Consider the following 25,357-nt stretch of genomic DNA (forward strand, 5'->3'; position numbering starts at 1 on the left):
AGAAACCAGGCCAACAGAGGGGGGCAGTGAGGGGTGACCAGGCCAGCAGGGGGGGCAGTAAGGGGCAACCAGGCCGGCAGATGGGGGCAGTGAGGGGCAACCAGGCCGGCAGATGGGGGCAGTGAGGGGCAACCAGGCCAGCGGGGCGGGGGGGAACAGTTGGGGGCGACCGGGACAGTAAGGGGCAACCAGGCCGGTTGGGGGGGGGCATTTGGGGGCAACCAGGCAAGCAAGGGGGGCAGTTAGGGGTGATCAGGCCGGCAGGCAAAGGTGGTTAGGAGCCAGTGGTCCCAGATTGTGAGAGGGATGTCCTGACTGCCAGTTTAGGCTCGATCCAAATCCCCTGGATCAAGCCTAAACCTGCAGTTTGACATCCCCCGAGGGGTCCTGGATTGGAGAGGGTGCAGGCTGGGCTGAGGGGGACCCCCCCCCCGTGCACGAATTTCATGCACCAGGCCTCTAGTATAAAAAATAAAGAAATAAAGTGACCCTTTTCCATAAAACTTTCAAAGTACTTTCTCTCTACAATGAAAAAGGAAGAAATCCTATATAAAACTACTAAGCTTTATAATTGTTTCAAAGAACATGCCTTTTTATGTATTCTTTTATAGCTGAAGGCTATACCCCAAATTACAATTATCCACTTATAACAACTAAAAATTCAATAGTGGGAGGAAAAACACTAATCATCTACTTAAATGGGACCCGTTTTAGAACACCTTGGTCCCACATTCCCCCAATCAAAAAGTTTTTTTACACAAAAATCCCTGAACCATCAATAATCCAAGGAAAGACCACTTACAGTTTTAAAGAAACGATACGAACATAAGCAAACATTTTAATTAAGAGGTATAGCCAGTGTCTGGAGCAGCACACACCCACATGCCAGCTATAGAATAGCCAAGTTCAAGCAGCTGTCTTGATTGGAGATGCAGTCCAACACATGCTAATAAGGATGGGCCAACTAATTAGTAGGTATGCTACATTTTTAACAAAATATCCACCCATATTACAGATGTTGTTCTCTATCTCAGTCAATGATTGGTAACAAACAGTAGTAACCAAGTTGAAATAAGCTACACTCCGTGCAACTGCTTAGTTCAACAGCTTTACAACAGGATCCCACATTAGCTTAGAAAACCACTTGTGACAAAATTGGAATATAAACTACATTTTGAAAATATCTGTCTGTATAAGATTCAGAATAAGATGAGGTTTCCAAATAGCTCTTCAGGCACCACAAGAATACTTGTTAAGTAGGCACAGCCCTTTAAACCATGCCAGGCTCCGTGCAAACATTTGCAGAAGGACTGTGTCCTTTACTCTTTAAAGTCTAATGCAGACAAATGTTCTTAGACATGTGTGAAGATAATTAAATTTAGCAGGAAATCTATAATAGTAAAAAAAAAAAAAAAAATGGTGGGGGAGGTAAAAAGGGGCCTCTGCTCCCAGTCATGATGGTCTAACAGAGATCAGACTTATTCTATTGCCTTAAACTAAGAAAAGTGGACTAAATGTATGAAACAGTGGTTCTCAGACCTTGAACAATAGGAGGTTCAGGACAGCAACAGCTAAGAGAAGGTAAACAAATGAGGGTGGTTGTCCTAGTTTATTGTCCCGAGATATTTTCTAGGCCAGGATGAAGAGGAACTCAAATAGAGACCAGCATTCTCCCCTGAATTGAGGAAACCAATGAGCATTTGAGGAAGACAGAGTACAGAAAGAGAAAAGAGAGTGAGAGAGAGAATAAGAGCAAAAAAGACAGACAGACATAGACAGAGGTGGAGAGAAAGGCCATACCATACTATACTATCTATGTTCAAGAAAGTAGAGGGAGAACATTTTAAGAAGAGATAAGAAAGATATAAAAATGACCTAACTTTTCATATGGAGAAAAAAAATATAATGTCTAGCCGAAACCGGTTTGGCTCAGTGGATAGAGCGTCGGCCTGTGGACTGAAAGGTCCCAGGTTCGATTCTGGTCAAGGGCATGTGCCTTGGTTGCAGGCACATCCCCGGTACGGGGTGTGTAGGAGGCAGCAGGTCGATGTTTCTCTCTCATGTTTCTCTCTCATCGATGTTTCTAGATCTATCCCTCTCCCTTCCTCTCTGTAAAAAATCAATAAAATATATATTTTTAAAAAATAACAATGTCTAGATTAAAAAAAAAAATTCACTAACAAAATTAACAGCAGATTAGTCACTGCAAAAATAAAGTTAATGAATATTAAGACACAGCCATGGCCACTATCCAAAATAAAACAGACAGGAAAAACAAAAAGGACCGCAACATCAGTGAGTTGAGGAACAACCTCACTCAGTTTATTATATGTATAAACGAAATACCAAAAAAGGGGTGGGAGATAGAAAAAATAATTGATAAGTAGCCATATTTTTTCAAATATAATGAAAAATAAAAACAAATAAATTTAAGATAAACAAAATCCTCCAAATAGGAGAAACATGAAGAAAACTACACAAATGGACAAAATATTCAAATCATTGGTTAATGATAAAGAGAAAATATTAAAAGTAACCAGAGGAGCCGAAACCGGTTTGGCTCAGTGGATAGAGCGTCGGCCTGCGGACTGAAGGGTCCCGGGTTCAATTCCGGTCAAGGGCATGTACCTTGGTTGCGGGCACATCCCCAGTAGGGGTTGTGCAGGAGGCAGCTAATCGATGTTTCTCTATCATTGATGTTTCTAACTCTCTATCCCTCTCTCTTCCTCTCTGTAAAAAATCAATAAAATATATTAAAAAAAAAAAAAAGTAACCAGAGGATATTTTTCTTATTATCACAAGAAAAAAACTAAAACACACACAACACACAAAGACCGAGAGGCTAAAAAATTGGTTACTAAACAATGAATGGGTTAACAATGAGATCAAGAAGGAAATAAAAAGATAACTTGAAATAAATGAAAATGAGAACACAACAACTCAAAATCTATGCAACATAGCAAAAGCAGTCCTAAGAGGGAAATTCATAGCATTATAGGCCTACCTCAAGAAACAAGAAAAATCTCAAATTAACCATCTAACTTTACACTTAAAGGATCTAGAAAAAGAACAACAAAGCCCAAAGTGCAAAGAAGAAAGGAAATAATTAAGATCAGAGCTGAAATAAACAAAATAGAGTCTAAAAAGAACAATACAAAAGATCAATGAAATGAAGACCTGGCTTTTTTTAAAAGTAAGCAAGATTGACAAAATTTTAACCAGACTCATGAAGAAAAAGAGAGAGGACCCAAATAAATCAAATCAGAAATGAAAGAGGAGAAGTAAACGACCGACACCAAATAAATACAAAGGATTACAAGAATACTAGGGGCAGAGTGCATGAATTCGTGCACCTTGAAAGGAACTGTGGGCCATGAGGCTGCAGTAGACACAGCAGCAGGACTCGGCCCATCCTCCACGCCCCCGCCCAGCCCCTCCTGCCACAGCCCCCCGGTCCCCTGTCTGCCAGCAGCCCCACTCCTGCTGCCATCGCTCCCATGCACTGACAGCGCCGGCCCCACTTGCACCCACTGACAGCTCAGAGTGATTGGGACCAGCGCTGTCAGTGGGTGCGAGTGGCGACTGCTGCCCCAATCACCCCTCAGGCACAGGGGAAGGTGGAGAAGCCCTCAGGGGCAATTGGGGCCGGCAGCCGCTAATGGCGCCAAATAATCGGACCGGTGCCAGGCACCAGCAGCGGGTGTGAGCAGTAGCTCCAGCGCGGGCTGAAGGTACGAGCACGCCCGGCGAAGTCAGTGGGTGAGAGCGGCGGCTCCAGTGCCAGCAGCGGGTGCAAGCACCAGGCGGGACCACGGCGCACAGGAGCAAAGTATTTTCAGTAACCACCAGAAGCTCGCCCCAATGACAGCGACCGGCGCCCCACCTTGATCTGGTACCCCTACTCACCTGCTCCACCATCCCATTACGGCCAACGCCCGCCATGTTCCACACATGCCCCTTGGTGGTCAGCGCGTGTCATAGCGACCGGTTGTTCGATTGTTCCACTATTTGGTCTATTTGCATATTAGCTTTTATTATATAGGAGGAGGAGGGTACTACAAACAACTATATGTCAACAAATTGGACAGTCTAAATAAAATGGAGAAAATCCTAGAAATATACAATCTTCTAAAACTGAATCAGGAAGAATCCAAGAATCTAAATTTGAGCAAATATAACTAATGAAATCAAAGCAATAATAACAAAAACTCCCAGCAAACAAAAGTCCTGGATCGGATGGCTTCACAGGTGAATTTACCAAACATTCAAAGAACTAACACTTACCTTTCTCAAACTACTCAAAAAAAATTCAAGAAAAGGGAAGACTCCCAAGCTCATTTTACAAGGCCAGCATTATCCTAAACTAGGGGCCCGGTGCATGAAATTGGTGCACTGGGGAGGGGTCCCTCAGCCCAGCCTGCCCCCTCTCACATACTGGGAGCCCTAAGGGGATGTCCTACTGATGGCTTAGGCACACTCCTCGTTGGGAGCGGACCTAAGCCACAGTCTGGCCTCCCTTTGCGAGAGGCGACCAGGCTGATGAGGGAAAGGCGCCAGCTCCATCACCCGCTGCTGCAGCCACTGCCAGTCACCATAGCCACCAAGGATTTTCATCAACAAAAACTCCAGTCCCTTCACCATGAAAAAATGACAACTTTCTTTAAGCATTTTCAAGATGTGTCTTTCATAGAATATGACATTTCTTCCTTTATTTTTCTTTTTATCCTCACCTGAGGATATGTTTCCATTAATATTTTCCCCTTCCCTCTGATCCCAGGCTCGGTCCCTGCCCAAGCTTCAAGCCTCCACCCTAGGCTTTAGGCTTGGGAAGGGGGACCCTCAGCACCTCCGATCACAGGCTTGGCCCCTTCCCAAGCCTAAAGCCTCCGCCCCAGGCTTTAGGCTTGGGAAGGGGTTCCTCCATCTGCACCTCTGATTGCAGGCAGGGTAATTCCCATCAAGATATCAATAATGTATTTCATAGAACTAGAACAAATATTCCAAATAATTACATGGATCCACAAAAGACCCTGACTAACCTAAGCAATCATGAGAATAAATAACAAAATTGGAGTAATCACACTGCCTGATATCAAACTATACTACAAGGCCATAAAAATCAAAACAACATGATACTAGCATAAAAATACATATAAAGGGTGTCCCAAAAATGTATAGACACACTTTGAATAATTACAAAGGCAGTGTTTATTAAAATAGATTTCATTTTCAAAATTGAGGTATCAGCTGTTAAAATGTGTATACACTTTTTGGTATACCCTATAGATCAATGGAACAGAATAGAGAACCCAGAAATAAACTCACGCCTTTATGATCAATTAACATTTGACAAAGGAGGGAAGAACATACAATTGGATAAAGATAGTCTATTCAAAAAATGGTGCTGGGAAAATTGGACAGATACGTGCAAAAAAAAAAAAAAAGACAGAAAAGAAAAATAACTAGACCACCTTCTTACACCCTATACAAGAATAAACTCATAATGGGTCAAAGACTTAAATGTTAGACTCAAAACCATAGGCAGTAAAATCTTGGACATTTCTCGTAGCAATATTTTTTTCTGATGTATCTCCTCAGGCAAGGGAAACAAAAGAAAAAGTAAACAAATGGGACTACTTCAAACTAAAAAGTTATTTCACAGCAAAGAAAACCATCAACAAAATGAAGACAACCTCCTGAATGGGAGAACATATTTACCAATGATACAAAGGGGTTAATATCCAAAATTTATAAAGAACTCATAAAACTTAATAAAACAAACAATCCAATTAAAAAATGGGCAGAGGACCTGAATAGATACTTCTCCAAAGAGCACATACAGATGGCCATTAGACATATGCATGCTCAAGGCCACTAATCATTGGAGAAACGCAAATTAAAACCACGATGAGATATCACCTCACACCTCACCCATCAGAATGGCTATCAATAAATTAAAAATAACAGCAAATATTGGCGAGGATGTGGAGAAAAGAGAATCCTTGTGCACTGTTGGTGGAAATGCAGATTGGTGCAGTCACTGTGGAAAGCAGTATGGAGTTACCTCAAAAATTAAAAATGAAACAGCCTTCTGACCCAGAGATTCGACTTTTTGGAATATATCCAAAGAAAACTGAAACACAAATTCTAAACGATATATGCACCCTTATCTTTATTGCAGCATTATTTATAGTAGCCAAGGTTTGGAAGCAGCCCAAGTGCCCATCAGTATATGAGTGGATAAAAAAAACTGGGGTACATTTACACAATGGAATACTACTCATCAAAAAAAAAAAAAAAATGAAAGAAATTTTACCCTTTGTGACAGCATGGGTGACTACAGAGTATTATGCTTAGTGAAATAAGCCAGTCAAAGAAAAACAAGTACCATATGGTTTCATTTAGATATGGAATCTAATGAACAAGATAAGCTAACAAACATAGAAACAGACTCATAGGTACAGAGAAAAGACTGACAGCTGTCAAAGGGAAGGGGGCTGGATGAAAAAAGTGAGAGGATTAAACAAAGAAAAAAACAACCTCATAGATATAGACAACAGTATGGTGATTTCCAGAAGGAAAGGGGGTGGAGGGAGGTAAAAGATAATAAAGGATAAATGGTGATGGAAAGAGACTCCGGGTGGTGAACACACAATACAATATACAGATTATATATTACAGAACTGTACGCCTGAAACCTATATAATTTTGTTAACCAATGTCACCCCAATAAATTAAATAAATTTTTAAAAGAAAAAAAAGTACACTAATATAAACTTTTGAAATATTTAAATATCTGTTAAATGAACCAGAATTATATAAGAATCCAAGTTGTACAGAAACCAATTAAGGTAAATCTTTAGGCTAATAAGATTTGATTTGATCATTTAAATTTAAATTTAAATAGGTATATGTCTTCTTTCTGTATAAAATATGCCACTGTTACATTTTATTCTCTGAACTTTTAAATTTTCTACACAGATTTTACCAGTTAGATATATTAGAACTGCTTCCACAAACGATTTAAACTTTTAAAAATTGATGTCTTTATAAAAAGATTGGCTCTTCTAAACTTCAGACAAAGCTACATATCATTTCATCTTCATTACTCTTCCCATCTGCTGTGTAAAACTTTCAAATGTCTTCTCTGACAAACCTGCTATCAATAAAGTTTGCAATGCTCTGCAATGTCAATCCTCCTATCTAATAAAAGAGCAATATGTAAATTGACCATCACTCCAACACACAAGATTGCTGCCCCCATGTGGTCAAAGATGGCTGCCCCCATGTGGACACAAGATGGCCACCACAAGATGGCCAGCAGGGGAGGGCAGTTGGGAGGGACCAGGCCTGCAAGGGAGGGCAGTTATAGGTGATCAGGACAGCAGGGGAGGGCAGTTGGGAGGGACCAGGCCTGCAAGGGAGGGCAGTAGGGGGCGATCAAGCCTGCAGGGAGGGCAGTTAGGGGTGACCAGGCCAGCAGAGGAGGGAAGTTGGGGATGACCTGGCCTGTAGGGAAGGGCAGTTGGGGGGGACTCAAGCCTGCAGGGGAGAGCAGTTGGGGGGGACCAGGCCTGCAGGGGAGGGCAGTTAGGGGCAAACAGGCTGGCAGGGGAGCAGTTAGGCATCAATCAGGCTGGCAGGGGAGGGGTTAGGGGGTGACCAGGCTGGCAGGCAGAAGCAGTTAGGGGCAATCAGGAAGGCAGGCAGGTGAGCAGTTGGGAGCCAGCAGTCCTGGATTGTGAGAGGGATGTCCGACTGCCCGGTAGGTTCGGGCCTAAACGGGCATTCAGACATCCCTGAGGGGTCAGGTTGGGGCTGAGGGACACACACCCCCATGCACGAATTTCGTGCACCGGGACTCTAGTATATAATAAAAGCCTAATATGTAAATGGCCTGAATGGTGAAACTACCAGCAGAACGACCGGTCACTATAATGCACACTGACCACCAGAGGGTAGACGCTCAACGCAGAAGCTGCCCCCAGCCCTCAGGCCCCAGACCAAGTTGGGTGCCAGTGGAGGGCTCCCTCCCCCCCCCCCCCCCCCCGCCATCGCCACGCCAGTCACCCAGCAAATCCCTGGCCAGGCTTAGGGACCCTACCCGTGCACGAATTTCATGCACTGGACTCGTGTAAATATAATTCCAATGATACTTAATTGACTTAAGATACTATACCAATATCAGAGTGAGTTAAATAAAGAGGAATCTTTGGTTACCTGAACAATTTCTGAACTCCAATTAGCATGGCAAATTCAATTTGGTATATACATTGTTTTATAAAATAATAATAGAAAACAGTTAATATATTTTGAGCTCTAGGTAAAAGTGTTAACTTGTCATCTGGTATGACATATATTAAATATATTAAAATCAACAAAGAAAGCTTATGAATTAAATAGCTTGAACCCAGTTGTTCAGATGAAAATTGATCTTTGATAATATAATCTTAATGAGAAAGCTATAAAAAATTATCCTGTGCCTTCAGTACCTAGCCTAGCCAGCAATGGTTCCTTATCTCCCCAGAACACTCTCACTTCCTAACAGCCTGTTAACTTTTTGAGCTTTTGTGTTGACTTTTGTCATGCCCTTGAGTAATTTTTAGTAAAAGTTTCTTATTTCTGCAAAGGCTTGATTTCCTAATAATTATTATTTCATGTAGTTATGTTTTATTTTAATTACTGTCACTCTAAACCAAGACTATAATCATTTCTTGCCTTGGGCACCTATGACTTATGCTTCTATTTTTTTGTAATCACTGGTCTCCTGGCAATTCTTTATAATACAGCTTTCACAAATTGGGGCTCTAAATTAAGAATAATAAAATTGTTAAGATATATTTTTATACCCAAACTATTTCTGGTATTTCTCAGATAGCCACTAGATAGCACTATTGAGCAAGGAGGAGATAAGGAAGAACTCGATTTGTAGTGTCTTCTCCTTATCTTTAATTAGCCCAACTCTCTTATAAGAGCTGCCCTAATATAAGAAAAGCCAAGACCTAGCTGGTTGGGCTCAGTGGATAGAGCGTTGGCCTGCGGACTAAAGGATACCAGGTTCAATTCCAGCCAAGGGCACATGCCCAGGTTGCAGGCTTGATCTCCCCCAGTAGGGGGCGTGCAGGAGGCAGCCAATCAATGATTATCTCTCATCACTGATATTTCTATCTCTCTCTCTCTCTCTCCCTTCCTCTCTGAAATCAATAATATATATTAATATATATGAAAAGCCAAGGTATAACTATTAATATGATTCAACATCTGTATACTTTTCAGGGTAAAAGAAACATATTTATGATTCATGATATCATGAACAAAGCCTGGCACAATAAGTGAATAAAATTATTTCTAAGGTTATGTTTCTAAGTATACGATGCTCTTGTTAATTGATGGCAATTTAAAAACATACTCTATAGAAGTCCCTGGAGATTTATCAGTGCCTTTAGTGTCCATCACAAGGCTCATGCCCTCAGGATAATCACTGACTAAATTATTAATTAGCTCTATATTATATCCCAACAGGGGATTACATTCTGACACTGTTAATTACTGTAATAAATTAACCAGAGACCATCAGTCTTATTAACAGGTGGCTCCTACTTTTCCTTCAAGCTTGCCAAAAATCTTAAATCAGAAAGTTGAGTCTTTAAGAAGAAACATCCAGTGAATAATAGCCTGAGTGTAGGCCTGTATCAGTATGCTTGTCTATTATTGCTGCTGCAGAGAATCAACTCAGGTCAGGCTTCCTTCCCAGTGTAACTCAATACTGCCACCAAAAGCAGACCATCAGACAAATGCAACAGAAAACAGACTGAATTTACAGGCCTCTTTATTTGAAAATCAGACATTGTAAAAGCATGCTGCTGATCCAGGTTCCAATGGAATGCGAATTAATTTTGCAACACTAAATGGACCAATGAAGAAAATTTAATAGTGGTTTGGAGAAAATGTATTTTCTTCCTTCTTATTTTTTATTAACTCTCATTGTGTCTGGCTATATTTGAACAAATCAGAATGATACACTCTGAATGGATGTATGTTTTCTGGGAAATCTTAATATGGCAGATTGTATTTTCCAAATCCAGATTTTATTTTCAAAAAATATCTCCCTTCCCACATGTTCTCCCTATCAAGTCACTTCCCCATCAAGAGGTGGAGCCCTCCCCCCCCCCCCACACCCTGAATCTGGGCAGGTTCAGGGCTGCTTTGACCAACAGAGTATGGCAAAAGTAAAACAGGATGAATACTGAGAGTAGGTCACAAAAACAAATCAGCTTCTGCCTGGTTCTCTTGGAACATTTCCTCTGAAGGAAGATAGTTACCACTAAGGAAATCCAACTACCCTGAGATGGCCATGCTAGAGAGGCTACCCGTGGGCACTCTAGTCAACGGTTCCAGCTCTCCAGTCATTCCCCTATGGCACCAGCCTGTGAGAGAAGCCATCTTGGATCTTCCAGACCAGACCACCCATCAGCTGAGTATCAGTGAGGGACCTTGGTAATGCCATAAGGAGCAAAAGAGTTTTCCCACAGTCCCGGCAAAATTCCTGACCAGCAGAATTTATGAGCATCTAAAATCATTGTTATTTTACATTTATAAGTTTGGGGTGTTATGCAGCAAAAGTAACTGAAACATAAACTAGTAAATCATTGGGTGAATTTAAAGATGGTAATTGTGTAGAAAACACAACACATTAATTGGCCTTGTCTGCAAAACTAATCAGAACAATGGTTAAATATTATACATCTCTTTACTGAGTTCTTTTACGTTACATTACAATGTAATTATTTGCATAAGCTCAATAAGAATCTATCCTTCTCCCTATCAGGAAATAATTATAGAAAACAAATTTGTAACCATGACCATGCCAGAAATGTTTCATTTAATGGTAAATCTCATTTAATTAGGCATGACAAGCCCACTAGGAAGGAAAAGGATTGCTCTCCATTTTGTGGAATCTGCTGCAAAAGCCTTCCTGGTACCTCCATGGCTTGTGGAGTCCCCGTTTTATAAGTAGTAAAGAATGTCCTGGAAGGCCAGGAACACTGACAAATTTGGGGATCTTGGACAAAACCCGGAAAGGCAAATTGGATGGTTCCTGGTTCCTTACCTTGGACTATGTGAACGAACTCAAAGGGCAAAAGAAATATTTCTGCTGCTCTACGGGCCACATTAGATTAACTCTCTAACATCATGTGGTTCTAGTTTTATTAACCATAAAACACAAAGGTCTTTATGTGATCACTAATGCCTCATTGACCTTATGGAAATAAAATAGGCTAAATATAAAAAGCATTATATTAATTATACTGATAGTGCATCAGAAAATTGTGCAACAAACTTATTTGGTCAAATCCACATCAGACCTGCACAGATTTGATAATAGGTAAAAACTGGGGAAAAAAATGAAACTGGTATTTCTTCTACAAGCTTTGCATTTCAAGAGAGAAAGTCATGGTATTATAGGGCCATCCTAAAGCTTTACACCTGAGATAAATTACAAAGAAGAGAAAAAAAAAATTTTAATCAAAGACAGAAATGTGTGTTTTCTTAAATCGAAGCTGTCTAAACTATATGTACGTAATCAGATTTACCACATAATAATATAACTGTAAATACCACCATCTCTATACATATCCTGCAAACCAATGAGTTGTTCTGAAAGCTAATTTCCTTTGCATTGTGCTTTATTGCAAGTAATAACTCAGGTCAGAGTTCAAATCAAAACTGACTAAAATACTTAATAAATTAATAATCCTGGATAACAATGATAATACAATAAGCTTATTATATGTGATGACTTTCAGTTTGTCTTAATTCCATAGGTGACAGCCTTACAAAGAACTATAATTTCATCAAAGCAGTCAATCCTGAGAAAGTACTTATCCATTGTTGGCAAAACATTTAGCTCCCTACGATATTATACATATTCTTTCAAATTTTCTCTGAAGAACTTCAACTGATGAGTAGGTTGTCCTCCACACTCATAAGGAATTGCTTCTAAACGGCATAGAATCCCCAAGTCTACATAAAAACAGTGGAAAATTAGAAGGTGAGGAGCCAAAAAGTCCCTTATTTTCAACTGGCACCTGGTTTTCTTCCTTTTTTAAAATTTTTTATTTCAAAGAGGAAGGGATAGAGAGAGGACATAGAAACATCAATGGTGAGAAAGAATCACTGACTGGCTGCTCCTGCACGCCCCCCATTGGGGATCGAGCCTGAAACCCAGGCAATGTGGTCTGACCAGGAATCAAACCGTTACCTCCTGGTTCACAGGTTGATGCTCAAACACTGAGTCACACTGACCAGGTGTGGTTTCCTTTTCAAACTCCTCCTTTCCTTTTTTGTTCTTTCAGTCAGATAGGGGAAAAGAGAGATTGAGTTTAACCCACTAGAGTGAGTTTAAGTGCTGTGCTGGGCCAGAGGAGACGAGTTAGCCTAGTTAAACTAACTTGCTAGACTTGTTACATTACTGAACTCTGACTGGTACAGTAAGTGGTATCAGGAGTGGGGTCCCACATAAACTCCGGGGAACATTTTTTTTTCCATTTACAAAAGAGTTTATTTAGGCAAAAGAATCAGTCTGCCCACTTTATATTTGGGAAACAAATATTAATAAACAATTATCTGAGCATATGAAATGTATATATTCAGTATTATACTGATTGAGGAATTATTTCTTTTAACTGAATTTATTAGGGTGATATTGGTTAATAAAATTATATAGGTTTCAGGTGAAAATTCTATAATACATCATCTATAATACATATTTATCTATAATAAAATTCTATAATACATATTGTATTGTGTGTTCACCACCCCAAGTCAAGTCTCCTTCCATCACCATTTACCCTCTTTACCCTCTCCTACTTTCCCCTAAACTGCCCCCCTCCCCCTCGACCCATTCCCTCTGGTAATCACCATACTGTTGTTCGAGTCTGAGTTGTTATTTTTTGCTTAATCCCTTCACCTTTTTACCCCCAATTCCCCCACTCCTCCCCTGACAGTTATTAGTCTATTCTGAGTATCTATAAGTCTGTTTCTATTTTGTTTGTTAGCTTATTTTGTTCCTTAGATTCCACACACATGGTACTTGTCTTTCTCTGACTGGCTTATTTCACTTAACATAGTACTCTCCAGGTCCATCCATGCTGTAGGATTTCCTTCTTTTTTATGGCTGAGCAATATTCCACTATATACCACAGCAATATTCCAGATGTACCACAGCTTTCTTATCCACTCTTCTACTGATGGGCATTTGGGCTGCTTCCAAATCTTGGCTATTGTAAATAATGCTGCAATGAACATAGGGTTACATATATTCTTTGAATGAGTGTTTCAGGTTTCTTTGGATATATTCCCAGAAGTGGAATCTCTGGGTCATAAGGCAGTTCTATTTTTAATTTATGAGGAACCTCCACAGTTTTCAATAGAGGCTGCACCAATCTGCATTCCCACCAACAGTGCATGAGGGTTTCCTTTTCTCAGAAGACTTGTATTGGTTTGATTTGATCCATCATGTAGTAGCATCACCATTCATCAAATAAACACTGGTTGCTGATTATAATGAAGTATCTACTGAAGATGTACCTTAAGAAACCAAGTAACCACTACATTTGAATTTGGCAAAAATAAGTACAAAGACTGGGACATGGTAGGGCTTCTTCTGAATGCAATGGAGCACTTACCAAAAGAAAATGGCAAGCTCGGGTCTTTAAACTTTCAGTTCACATTTATGATAAGAGAAACAGAATTACTATGGCAGCCCTAATAAAAACTTTTATGTTTTATAGCCACTGAGCTCACCTTGCTAACATCGGACTTAACTGTGCCAGTCGCAGAATTACAATGTAAGTTGAATTCCACACAGACTCACCATGTTTCATGTAAAAGTGAAAGCACAGAATGAGAAAGAGTGAGATCCTGAGACAGGATAGGGATATCTCAGTGGACTCAGCTGAAGCTGAGATTCCTGAACCCCCAAGTTATGCTGAGCCTCCCCAGCCAGTGGAAATAGAAATAGCCTGCTCGCCTGTGTCTGAAGAGATTAGCTCTCCCTGGCTCCAAGAACCTGTAATAACCTCACCATAACGTAAGGGTGGTTTTCTTGCAAGAGAATTCCTCTTCTCAAGACCCAACTGGCCCATGCCTTACTGCCACCCATAATAGGGTTCCAGCAAATATTCTCTGGAAAAAAGGACCAAGTCTGAACACAAAGTAGTAACTTACACACAAAAGTAATTGCAAGATTTTGCTATTTTGTATTGGTAGAAACCTGGGACATCTGTGTGAGAATGAATTCTAAGAATGTTAGACTAAAGAAAAGAGCCAGAATGGGCCTTTTTTTTTTTTTTAATATGAGTCACTTACCAGAGATTTATAATTTAATGGTTAGCTTATACAACTGGAAAGGACTCTTAAAAGAGTTATCGTGGTCCCCATAATGCCTACATTTAATACGATTGTGAGGTCACAACTTGCCTGGCATAATGTAGAGGCAGGGATCCAAGAGTTTATGGAAACAGGAATGTTGGCATGGATTTATCACATGTAAACTGCAAACACAACCCCCACCACCTCTATACCAAGAGGGCCCAGTGGATACTCCCTTCACCAAGGCTCCAGCTTCATAACAAGAGTATAATTATATGGGCAAGAGGTTATTAATCTGGCCCTTTAATGCTCTGCCAGTTAATAAAACTCGCCATGTTGCTACTAAATAAGAACCTCTTCATTTTCTCTCTCCAGCTCCTTTTTTGTTTCCTTAATGGTTCTTACTACAAAAGGCAATTATTTATTTGTCTGGTTTTCTGTTTTGCTTGTTGCTGTTCTTTGACCTATGTTTCTCTGTCTCTTCCACTAGCATATAAATTCCATGAGGGCGAGGACTATAACTGTCTCACTCACCACTGTGTTCTGACTGCCTGGCACAGCACCTGGGACACAGACATTCGATGAAGATGTGTTGAAAGTATAAGCAGAGTCTGTCTGTCTTTGTCAACATTAAATTCAGGTCCTTTTTACTCCTAGAATAGATATGTTCATGAAAACATTATCCTCCCAAAGAGATGATCTACAATGAGTTGAAAACTTAAACAAATGTATAAATTTCCTCCATGTACTTCTCCAGCTTAGAATGAATGGCCTGGTCTGCTGATATCATGTCTACCATTAAATTTTTATTATTCCCAGAAAAAAAAAAAATGTTTTTCAAATTTTTCAACAAGGAAAAAACCCCCAAACCATTTCCTTATAATAAAAGTCAATTCAGTACCATCACCATCTGTTCCATCATGAATGTTTGAACAGGATCCAGTCTTACTCCAATCATATTTCTGTCCACAATCATATATCACCTCAAATCATAAGTTAACCAAATTCTCAAATATCATTAAAGTAGATCTTCTAACTCGTTAAGCAATTTTTGTACAGGCTGTAGCACTTGCTGAAAGAGTGTCATGAGGTAGCTTTTCTTGTTTCTGTATCAAGCCAATGGTGGATTCATTCATATCAGAGCATTTAAAAATACAACGTTCCATTTAATCAAAAGCTGCTATTTTCTGCATATGAACCTTTACTTTTGGCAATTAAGAAAAAAACAGTACTGCCCTAACCAGTTTGGCTCAGTGGATAGAGTGTCAGCCAGCAGATTCAAGGGTCCTGGGTTTGATTCCGGTCAAGGGGCATGTGCCTTGGTTGTGGGCACATCCCCGGTGGGGGGTGTGCAGGAGGCAGCTGATTGATGTTTCTCTCTCATCAATGTTTCTAACTCTCTCTCCCTCTCCCTTCCTCTCTGTAAAAAATCAATAAAATATTTAAAAAAAAAGAAAGAAAGAAAGAAAGAAACAGTACTAAGCCCTAGCTGAGTGGCTCAGTTGGTTGGAGCATTGTCCTTACACCAAAATATTTCAGGTTTGATTCTCGATCAGGGCACATACCTAGGTTTTAAGTTTAATCCCCTATCAGGTTGTGTACAGGAAGCAACCAACCAATCTCTCTCTCTCTCTCTCTCTCTCTCTCCTCTCTCTCTCTCTCTCTCTCTCTCAAATCAATAAACATACATCCTCGAGTTAGGATTAAAAAAGAAAGAAAGAAATAGTACTAAGATCCAGGCAATATGCAAAGTTAACCTACTATCTAAGTAACTACACCTCAGGCTCATTAGTGTCACAGCTTCATTCAAATTCACACCTCAGCAAAATTGCAAAATACTTTGTGTCTTGGACCTTCAAGGTGGCATTTACATAGTTGAAACCTTGAAAGTTAAAATCCTTAAATGCCAAAGATTTCTCGTGTATCTATATACCACATGCTTGCCTTTGTAAAGATCTGTGTTCTCAGCAGGGTCAAAAAAAATTTAATACAAGTAATATTAGGAATCTATAAAGATCATTTTTCACCTAAAAATTAAATGCATCTATGTGCAACCTGTCTAATAGAACGAGATATGGTCTGGAAAGAAATAATAACAAAAATATATACCTCACAAGGATCAAAGGGGATAACACATGTGAGGTAATAAATAATAAAGCACTATATAAATGTTAGTAGTAGGTGCTAATGTTAATAAAAACACAATACGTTGTACACCTTAAATTTACATAACTTTATATGTCAATTATGTCTCAATAAAAGGTGCGAAAAAGTAATAATAAAATACAGTAGCAATCCCCTCTTCTCAAAGAATTGGGGCAGTTTGTAAGTTGGCTACTTAGAGAAGTCAGTTAAAGCAAGGAATCCTACACAATGATAAATACACACTGTAGCCATTTTATTTTAATTTAAACCACATTTAAGTAGAATTCATTCACCAGTCCTCAATGTGGGGCCAAGGCCTTTATCTTTGAGTTTAGATCTGCTGATGGAATTCCAGTCTTTCTTGCATAAACCACACCCATAATGCAGCATTCATATATGGCAGTTCCAGTTGTTTTAAAATGCAACAAAAGCTTCAACACAAATTAAATAATCAGAGAATAAATTTCTTTTTATAATTTTCCCAATATTTCACACTTATCTTTTTAGCCCCTAATTTCTGAAAGAACTCCCTTTTCTCGCTTTTTTCATAGCATTCAACTTAGTTTTCATAGAAATAACTCCCCTTTTTACACCAAGATTGCATCAGTTTACAGAATATTTAATAACAAATGCATCAGTGAGTTGGGGAACCAACACAACTGATTCTTAGTAAGTAAATAATGTGACTTGTGGGTGTAAAAGGTGTAAAAGTGCATAAGCATCTCCCTGGAGGAGTAGCTCAGTTAGTTAGAGCATCATCCCGATACACCAAGGTTGCGGGTTCAGTACCCAGTCTGGGCACATACAATAACCAGCCAGTGCATGCATGGATAGGTGGAACAAAATATGATGTTTCTCTCTGTGTGTCTATCTGTCTGTCTCTTTAACTCTGTCTCTCTCTCCTCCACCCCAACCCCCCGTACTCTCTAATCAATAAATAAAGAAAAAAAGTACACAAGCATCATACTGAGAAGTCTACCAGTCATAGGCTCCAAACTGGGAACATAAGTAAGTTTTACCAAGGAAATGGACATTACTGATTTATTAGATATCAGCTTTAAAAGTCTTTGCATATGTAGTTCAGGTCTCAAGCACAGCTGACAAAGAAGAAAGTTCAAAACAGTTTCCCCATCTCTCTCTCTCTCTCTCTCTCTCTCTCTCTCTCTCTCTCTCACACACACACACACACACACACACACACACACACACACACTATCTTTTGTATTTTTCTTCAATCATATATGATACACACTTTAGAGACAATAAAGTCAATGAGTAAAAAAACACACAAGAATACTGAAATGAAACAATAGAAAATGTATAAGTAGAACATGATAAAATAATCAGAGAATTTGACTCCTGACAAATTAAATGAGTCAGTAAAAGACATTTTAAGCAAATTGTAGTGGCCCTACATTAATTTGAAAAAATTGATGCTCCACCTTAAAAACAGCCTATTAACAGAATGAAAAAGAAGCTTTTGTATTTATTTTCTTATCATGAGGGCGGGGAGGGTGATGTGAGAACTTACTTATTTCACTGGAAACCTGGTTCAGTTTATCCTGCGACCTGCTGATAAGGACAACCTTCATTCCACACTTCGCCAACTGAAATAACAAAAGAGACAGCAAACAGTTGAGTCATACCTGTGCATTTTATTGAAAACAGACATTAGAAATATTCTCATTTTAAGAAAACCTGACCATATGATAACCCAAATTAAAAAACAAGCAAACAGCCCTCGCTGATTTGGCTCAGTGGCTAGAGCGTCGGACTGCAGACTGAAGGGTCCCAGGTTTGATTCCGGTCAAGGGCACATGCCCAGGTTGGGGGCTCGATCCCCAGATGGGGGCACGCAGGATGAGGCAGCCTATCAATGATTCTCTCTCATCATTGATGTTTCTATCTCTCTCTCCCTCTCCCTTCCTCTCTGAAATCAATAAAAATACATTTAAAACACACACACACACAAGCAAACAAATAAATTCCAATGTAATGAATGGGCAATCCAAAATAAAGACTTTACAGGACTCCCCAAAGGGTTATTTTCTAAATCAAACTAGTATACAAATGTCAAAAGGTTTTAGAAGGAAAATTGTTACTTTTCATTTTGTACCCAGCTATACTGTTTGAGTTCTTGAAATCATAATATACACAAAACTTTTTAGTGAACTATTCTACACAGCATATAAATGAGCCATAAATTAGCTGCTACGCACTATTAGCGATTTACTAAACTAATATTCCAGTCTTATATTCTAAAGTTGGCTTTTATTAAATAATAAGTGATATTGCAAATGAGGAGATATAGAACATTTTTTAAAATAAAAATAACAAAGGCTGGTAATAATTTATTAAGTTATTCTGCTGTAAAGCCACTAAAGAACCCATGAGTCCAAACTGGTATGTGGTTTTCTCTCTTTCAATTAACAGGGGAGGGAGGATAAGGAAAAGCTTTTATTTATAGAAAAAGAGCATCTACTAAGTATAGAAAGAAAGATATCATTAGAAAAATCACTATTTTTAAACCACCACGGTAATAACTAATTTAGGCAAAAATTTTCAATGGATGTTAAAACCATTGGGTGAAACATTGTTGGGAAATGGGATATTCACACAGTCTCCAAGTACCACCCCACATACTACTTATTAATTACAAAGGGGAAAGGTACCTTTATAATGGAGAATTATGGTGGACAGCATTTTCATGAATGACTTCTCTTTTTTACAATTTTTATTTATTGACTTTAGAGAGAGAGGGGTAGAGAGAGAGAGAGAGAGAGATAAATTTTTGTTGTTCCACTTGTTTATGCATTCATTGGTTCATTCTTGTATATGCCCTGACTGGGGATCAAACCCATAACCTTGGTGTGAAGGACTGACGTTCTAACCAACTGAACTACCTGGTCAGGGCCAAATGATTTGTCTTAAGATAATCAATAATGAAACAAGTAGACTTCCTGTGCCTCCTGATAAGATAAAGTCAGGATACAACAGAACCTGTGTAGCAATCATGCTAAAAAATGTTTAATTAGATTCTAGTTTAATTAGAAAACAATCAGACAAATCCAAATTGAGACACTTTTACAAGACAACTGGCTTGGATTTTTAAAAAATGCCAGTTACAAAAAAAAGGAGGGGGGCCCTAGGGAACTCTTCCAGTCGAGAGACATGACACCTACATACAATGCATAATTCTTAACTGGATGTAAAACCACAAATAAAATAGCTACAAGGAAAGTTTTTGGGGCAATTGGGAAATTTGCATGTAGCCTGTATCCTATATCCTATATAATAAAAGGCTAATATGCAAATAGAACGAACGGCAGAACAACCAACGGCAGAACAACCAAACAACCGGCTCCTATGACATGTGCTGACCACCAGGGGGTACACGCAGAACATGGCAGGAATTGGCAGCAGGCAGCAGAGCGCGGAACATGGCATGCGTAGGCCACAGTGGGATGGTAGAGCAGGTGAATGGGGGCGCCAGACCAAGGCGGGGTGCCGGCCGCTGTCATCAGGGCTAGCCTCTGGTGGTTACTGAAAATTCTTTGCTCCTGTGCGCCACGGTCCCACCCGCTGCTCACATCTGCTGCCAGCACCAGCCCTGCTAGCACCCACTGCCGGTGCCGGAGCCGCCACTCGCACCCACTGCCAGTACCTGGCGCCAGCCCTGTCAGTGGGTGTGAGTGGCGGCTGCCAGCCCCAATCGCCCCTGAGGGCTTCTCAACCTCCCCTTGCTCCTTAGGGATGATCAGGGCAGCAGCTGCCGCTCACACCCTCTGATGGCGTCAGCCCCGCCAGCAGACAGGGGACTGGGGGCCATGGCAGGAGGGGCCGGGTGGGGGTGCAGAGGATGGGCCGAGACCCGCCCCTGTGCTCACCGCAGCCTCGCAGCCCACAGTTCCTTTCAAGGTGCACAAATTCATGCACTGGGGGTGGGGGGGAATCCCTCAGTCTGGCCTGTGCCCTCTTGCAGTTCGGGACCCCTCACTCCATACCCCCTACCTGCTCGCTGCTCCTTAGCACTACCACAGAGGTGGGAGAGGCTCCTGCCACTGCCGCTACGCTCACCAGCCATGAGCCCAGCTTCTGGCTGTGTGGCACTCCCCCTGTAAGAGTGCACTGACCACCAGGGGGAAGCTCCTGCATTGAGCGTCTGCCTCCTGGTGGTCAATGCATGTCATAGCAACCAGTCATTCTGCCATTCTGTCGATTTGCACATTAGGCTTTTATTATGCACGATTATATCAAGTTAAACTTCGTGTGGCCACTGTATTGTTGGTTATAAGGGTGAACGTTTTAAGATTCAGGGTGAAATACTTAAGGGTGAATTATTATGATGCCTATAACTCACAAATGGTCCATCTAAATTCGAATTATAATAAAATTAAATGTGGCAAATGTCAATAATTGGGGAATCCCAGTGAAGGGTATATGGGTGTTCATTATATTCTTACAACTTTTCTGTAGTTTTGATATTCAAAATAAACTTGGAAAACAGAAAAGGATTTTTTAAACAAAGAACAACGTTTGTGAGTAACAAATGAGAGATTCAGTGGATCCGCCAGGATCTTCATCTCACCTGGGCAGTATCATAGGCTGTGGGTCCCTTCTCGGAACTGGAAGGCAGGGAAGCTGGCCTGAAGAGTACTGCTAAGGTTCCTGCTTTTTATGATAGCCTTCAAACCATTATGGTTTCCTATCCTTTCATTACATTCCAGAGAAATTTGAACCCTTTGCCTGTGTCTGCCAATATCTTTCTGTCCATCACAGTCCTTCTTATGAAAATGATTTCATAAGCTAATATGGAAATATAACCTATATAATAATATAGCAACCTTTTGGAAAATAGTTCAAAACTGAGGACTATCCAATTACTCGCAAAAAAAAGCTCCTTCTTACACAATATATTCCATATACAGCATATAAACCATAAACTCAAAATGAATTAAAGACTTAAATGTAAGACACTCCTAGAAGACATAGGCAGTAAATTCTCTGATAATTCTCTTAGTAATATTTTTTCTGAAATATCTCCTCAGGCAAGGGAAACAAAAGAAAAAATAAACAAATGGGGCTACCTCAAACTAAAAAGCTTTTGCACAACAAAGGAAATCATCAATAAAATGAAAAGACAACATACTGAATGAAAGAACATATTCCCCAATGATTTATCTGATAAGGGGTTAATATCCAAAATTTGTACCAAACTCATATACCTCAACACCAAAATAAACATTCTAATTAAAAAATGGACAGAAGACCTGAATAGACACTTCTCCAAAGAGGATATACAAATGGCCTATAGACACAAAAAGATGCTCAATATCACTAATCATCAGAGAAATGCAAATTAAAACCACAATGAGATATCATCTCACACCTGTCAGAATGGCTATCATCATTAAATCAACAATGAACAAGTGTTGGCAAGATGTGAGAAAAGAGAACTCTGGTGCACTGTTGGTGGTATTGTGGATTGATGCAGCTACTATGGAAAACAGAATGGATATTCCTCAAATAATCCTACATAATAAAAGCATAGTATGCAAATTGTCCCCTCGACCGGGAGTTGCCCAGGAGTTCGACCAGGGGCGGGGCCAGCCGGGGGAAGGGAGGGAGTACCTGGCCGGTGGCTGGCAGCCACTAGGGACCCTACCACTGCATTCATTTCATTCACTGGGCCTCTAGTTAAAAATAGAACTATACCCAGTAATTCCACTTCTGGGTATATACCTGAAGAAATCTAAAACACTAATTCAAAAAGATATATGTATCCCATGTTCATTATGGTGTAATATTTACAACAGCCAAGATAAAGAAGCAATCCAAGTGCCACAATAAATGAGTGGATAAAGAAGATGTGGTAATATATACAATGGAATATTACTCGGGATAAAAAATAACAAAATCTTACCATTTGTGACAACATGGGTGGACCTAGAGGGTATTATACTAAGTGAAGTAAGTAAGACAGAGAAAAGCAAACACCTAATGATTTCACTTATAAGTAAAATCTAAAAAACAAAAGAAACAAACAAAACAGAAACAAACTCATAGATACAGAGAACAAACTGAGGGTTGCCAGATGGGAGGAGGAATGGGGGGTCTGGGTGACAAAGGTAAAGGATTAAGAAGTACAAATGGGTAATTACAAAATAGTCACTAGGATGTAAAATATAGCATAAGAAATATCCTATATAATAAAGAGGTAATATGCGAACTGACCATCACTCCAACACACAAGATGGCCGCCCCATGTGGTCAAAGATGGCCACCACAAGATGGCCGGCAGGGGAGGGCAGTTGTGGGCGATCAGGCCAGCAGGGGAGGGCAGTTGTGGGGACCAGGCCTGCAGGGGAGGGCAGTTGGGGGCAATCAGGCCAGCAGGGGAGGGCAGTTAGGGGTGACCGAGCCGGCAGAGAAGGGCAGTTGGGGACAACCAGGCCTGCAGAGGAGGACAGTTTGGGGGGGACCCAGGCCTGCAGGGGAGGGCATCTGGGAGCAACCAGGCCTGCAGGGGAGGGCAGTTGGGGGTGACTAGGCCCCCAAGGGAGGGCAGTTGGGAGGGACAAGGCCTGCAGGGGAGGGCAGTTGGGGGGGAACCAGACCTGCAGGGGAGGGTAGTTAGGGGCAACCAGGCTGGCAAGGGAGGGCAGTTGGGGGTGACCAGGCCTGCAGAGACAGACAGTTGGGGCAGGGGGAGACCCAGGCCTGCAGGGGAGGGCAGTTGGGGGTGACCAAGCCTGCAGGAGAGGGCAGTTAGGGGTGACCAGGCCTGCAGGGGAGGCTGTTGGGGGTGACTAGGCCTGCAGGGGAAGGAAGTTGGGGGAGACCAGGCCTGCAGAGGAAGGCAGTTAGGGGCAACCAGGTTGGCAGGGGAGGGCAGTTAGGGGTGACCTGGCTAGCAGGGGAGGGCAGTTAGGGGGGACCTGGCCTGCAGGGGAGGGCAGTTAGGGGCAACCAGGCTGGCAAGGGAGAGCAGACAGGAGTGACCGGGCCAGCAGGGAAGGGCAGTTAGGGGTGACCTGGCCTGCAGGGGAGGGTAGTTAGGGGCAATTGGGCCGGCAGGGGAACAGTTAGGTGTTTATCAGACTGGCAGGGGAGTGGTTGGGAGCCAGCAGTCCTGGATTATGAGAGGGATGCCCGACTGCCTGTTTAAACAGGCAGTTGGACATCCCTTGAGGGGTCCCAGATTAGAGAGGGTGCAGACTGGGCTTAGGGACACACACCCCCCATGCACGAATTCATGCACTGGGACTCTAGTAGTTAATATTGAACTAGCTATGTATGGTGCCAGGTAGGTACTGAAATTATCAGAGGAATAACTTCATGAATTGTATAATTGTGTAACCATTATGTTGCACACCTAAAACTAATATAAAATGACCTTAAATGTCAACTGTAATTGCAAAAATAAGATTTAAGTAAATAAATAGAAACCAAAAACCGTTCATATTTACACAATATAAAATAAAATTACACTAAATTTTTCACAATTCCAGATAAAAAGTTTTATACAAATTTTGTTTTTGTATTTTTTAATACCAAAAAGAAAGGTCTTAAAAATGACCTACCTCTTCTGCATATGATTTTCCAATTCCATCAGTACTACCTGTGACAACTGAGAAAAGATAAAAAGTAACAGTTTAGTTTAAGAATTATAAATTATAATTATAGGACCCACCAATTAAACACAAGAGGACCTGTTTAATACTTTGATATAAATTTGAACCACCTGGAGCAATACCAGCAGTTCAAATTTAGCTCTGAAAACCCACCACAATGGCCAAAATTAAACAGACTGCAGCCCTAGCTGGTTTGGCTCAGTGGATAGAGCGTCCACCTGTGGACTGGTTCCGGGTTCGATTCATTTTTACTACTGACCACAGGTAATCAGACATATATAAAAATTCTAGTCTTCTTTAAACTGGGTGAAAAATAAACTTCCATATTGTTAAAGTCACTATTATAGGCCCAGAAAAGCAAGAGTAAGCTGTCAGTAAAGTAAGTTATTAAAACAAAATATTTAGTATTCACATCATTATAGGAAAATTTACTCCAGGTAGTTCACTGATATCCAATTAATTCTCCCAACAGCTATCACCCTAATCTAAGCTATCACCCCAACGTACAAGGACTTGTGCAGTGAGCCTTTCAGTGCTTTCTCACTCAATTCATGCTATACAGTTAAGAATTCATTTTCTGAAACACCACTTTTATGATCTCATTCTCCTATCAAGAAGTGACAATGTTTCCCTATTACCAATTATTAAAACTTCTTGCCATTCACTTCTCCCCACAACTACTACATGGGGCTACCATCATTCATCTCCCACAAAAACTACTGCAACCACCTTCTAATTCAGCTGCTCCCATTCTCCAATTCATTCTCCACATTGTAACCAAAGTGATCCCTCCAAAGGGCAAATCGGATCCCTACCCTGCTAAAATCTGTCAATGGCTTCCCACTGCCCTAAGGCATACTGAAATTTTTTCAGTTCCTCCAAGGTAATATGCTCTTTCTTTACAAACTAGCAGCCCATTTGCACGAAGATTCGTGCAATAGACCTTCATTCACCTGGCTGCCTGCACCAGTTTTCTGCTGGCACCGGGGACCCAGGCCTTGGCTGTGGCCACTGCCTTCTGCCTTCTTTCAGGGTCAGGGCTTGGCCCCGGGCGGCGGCCTTGGCTCTGCTGCATCCCAGCCTCCCTGCTACAGATCGTAGGAGCCGACCCCCCGTGGTTGCATGCGATCCATGCAGGCTCCCTGCTGGTGCCCAAGGCCGGGAAAGCCTCCGCCCGAGGCTTCCCCGGCCTTGGGCTCTGCCAC

The 25,357-nt window shown here is 40.9% G+C and overlaps 1 protein-coding gene across 1 annotated transcript in view; it reads right to left on the minus strand.

Annotated features, from left to right (window-relative positions):
* Nucleotides 1–25,357, minus strand: part of HSD17B12 (hydroxysteroid 17-beta dehydrogenase 12) — a 131,948-nt gene that overhangs the window by 64,703 nt on the left and 41,888 nt on the right. Inside the window, exons 2-3 of the mRNA XM_054724641.1 lie at nucleotides 24,102–24,148; nucleotides 18,050–18,125 (exon numbers count right to left, since the gene is read on the minus strand). Of these exons, the coding sequence (XP_054580616.1) occupies nucleotides 18,050–18,125; nucleotides 24,102–24,148 (123 nt within the window). The remainder of the gene's footprint in view (nucleotides 1–18,049; nucleotides 18,126–24,101; nucleotides 24,149–25,357) is intronic.

Source organism: Eptesicus fuscus, chromosome 13 (assembly GCF_027574615.1).
Source record: "Eptesicus fuscus isolate TK198812 chromosome 13, DD_ASM_mEF_20220401, whole genome shotgun sequence".
In the NCBI taxonomy this organism is placed as follows: Eukaryota; Metazoa; Chordata; class Mammalia; order Chiroptera; family Vespertilionidae; genus Eptesicus; species Eptesicus fuscus.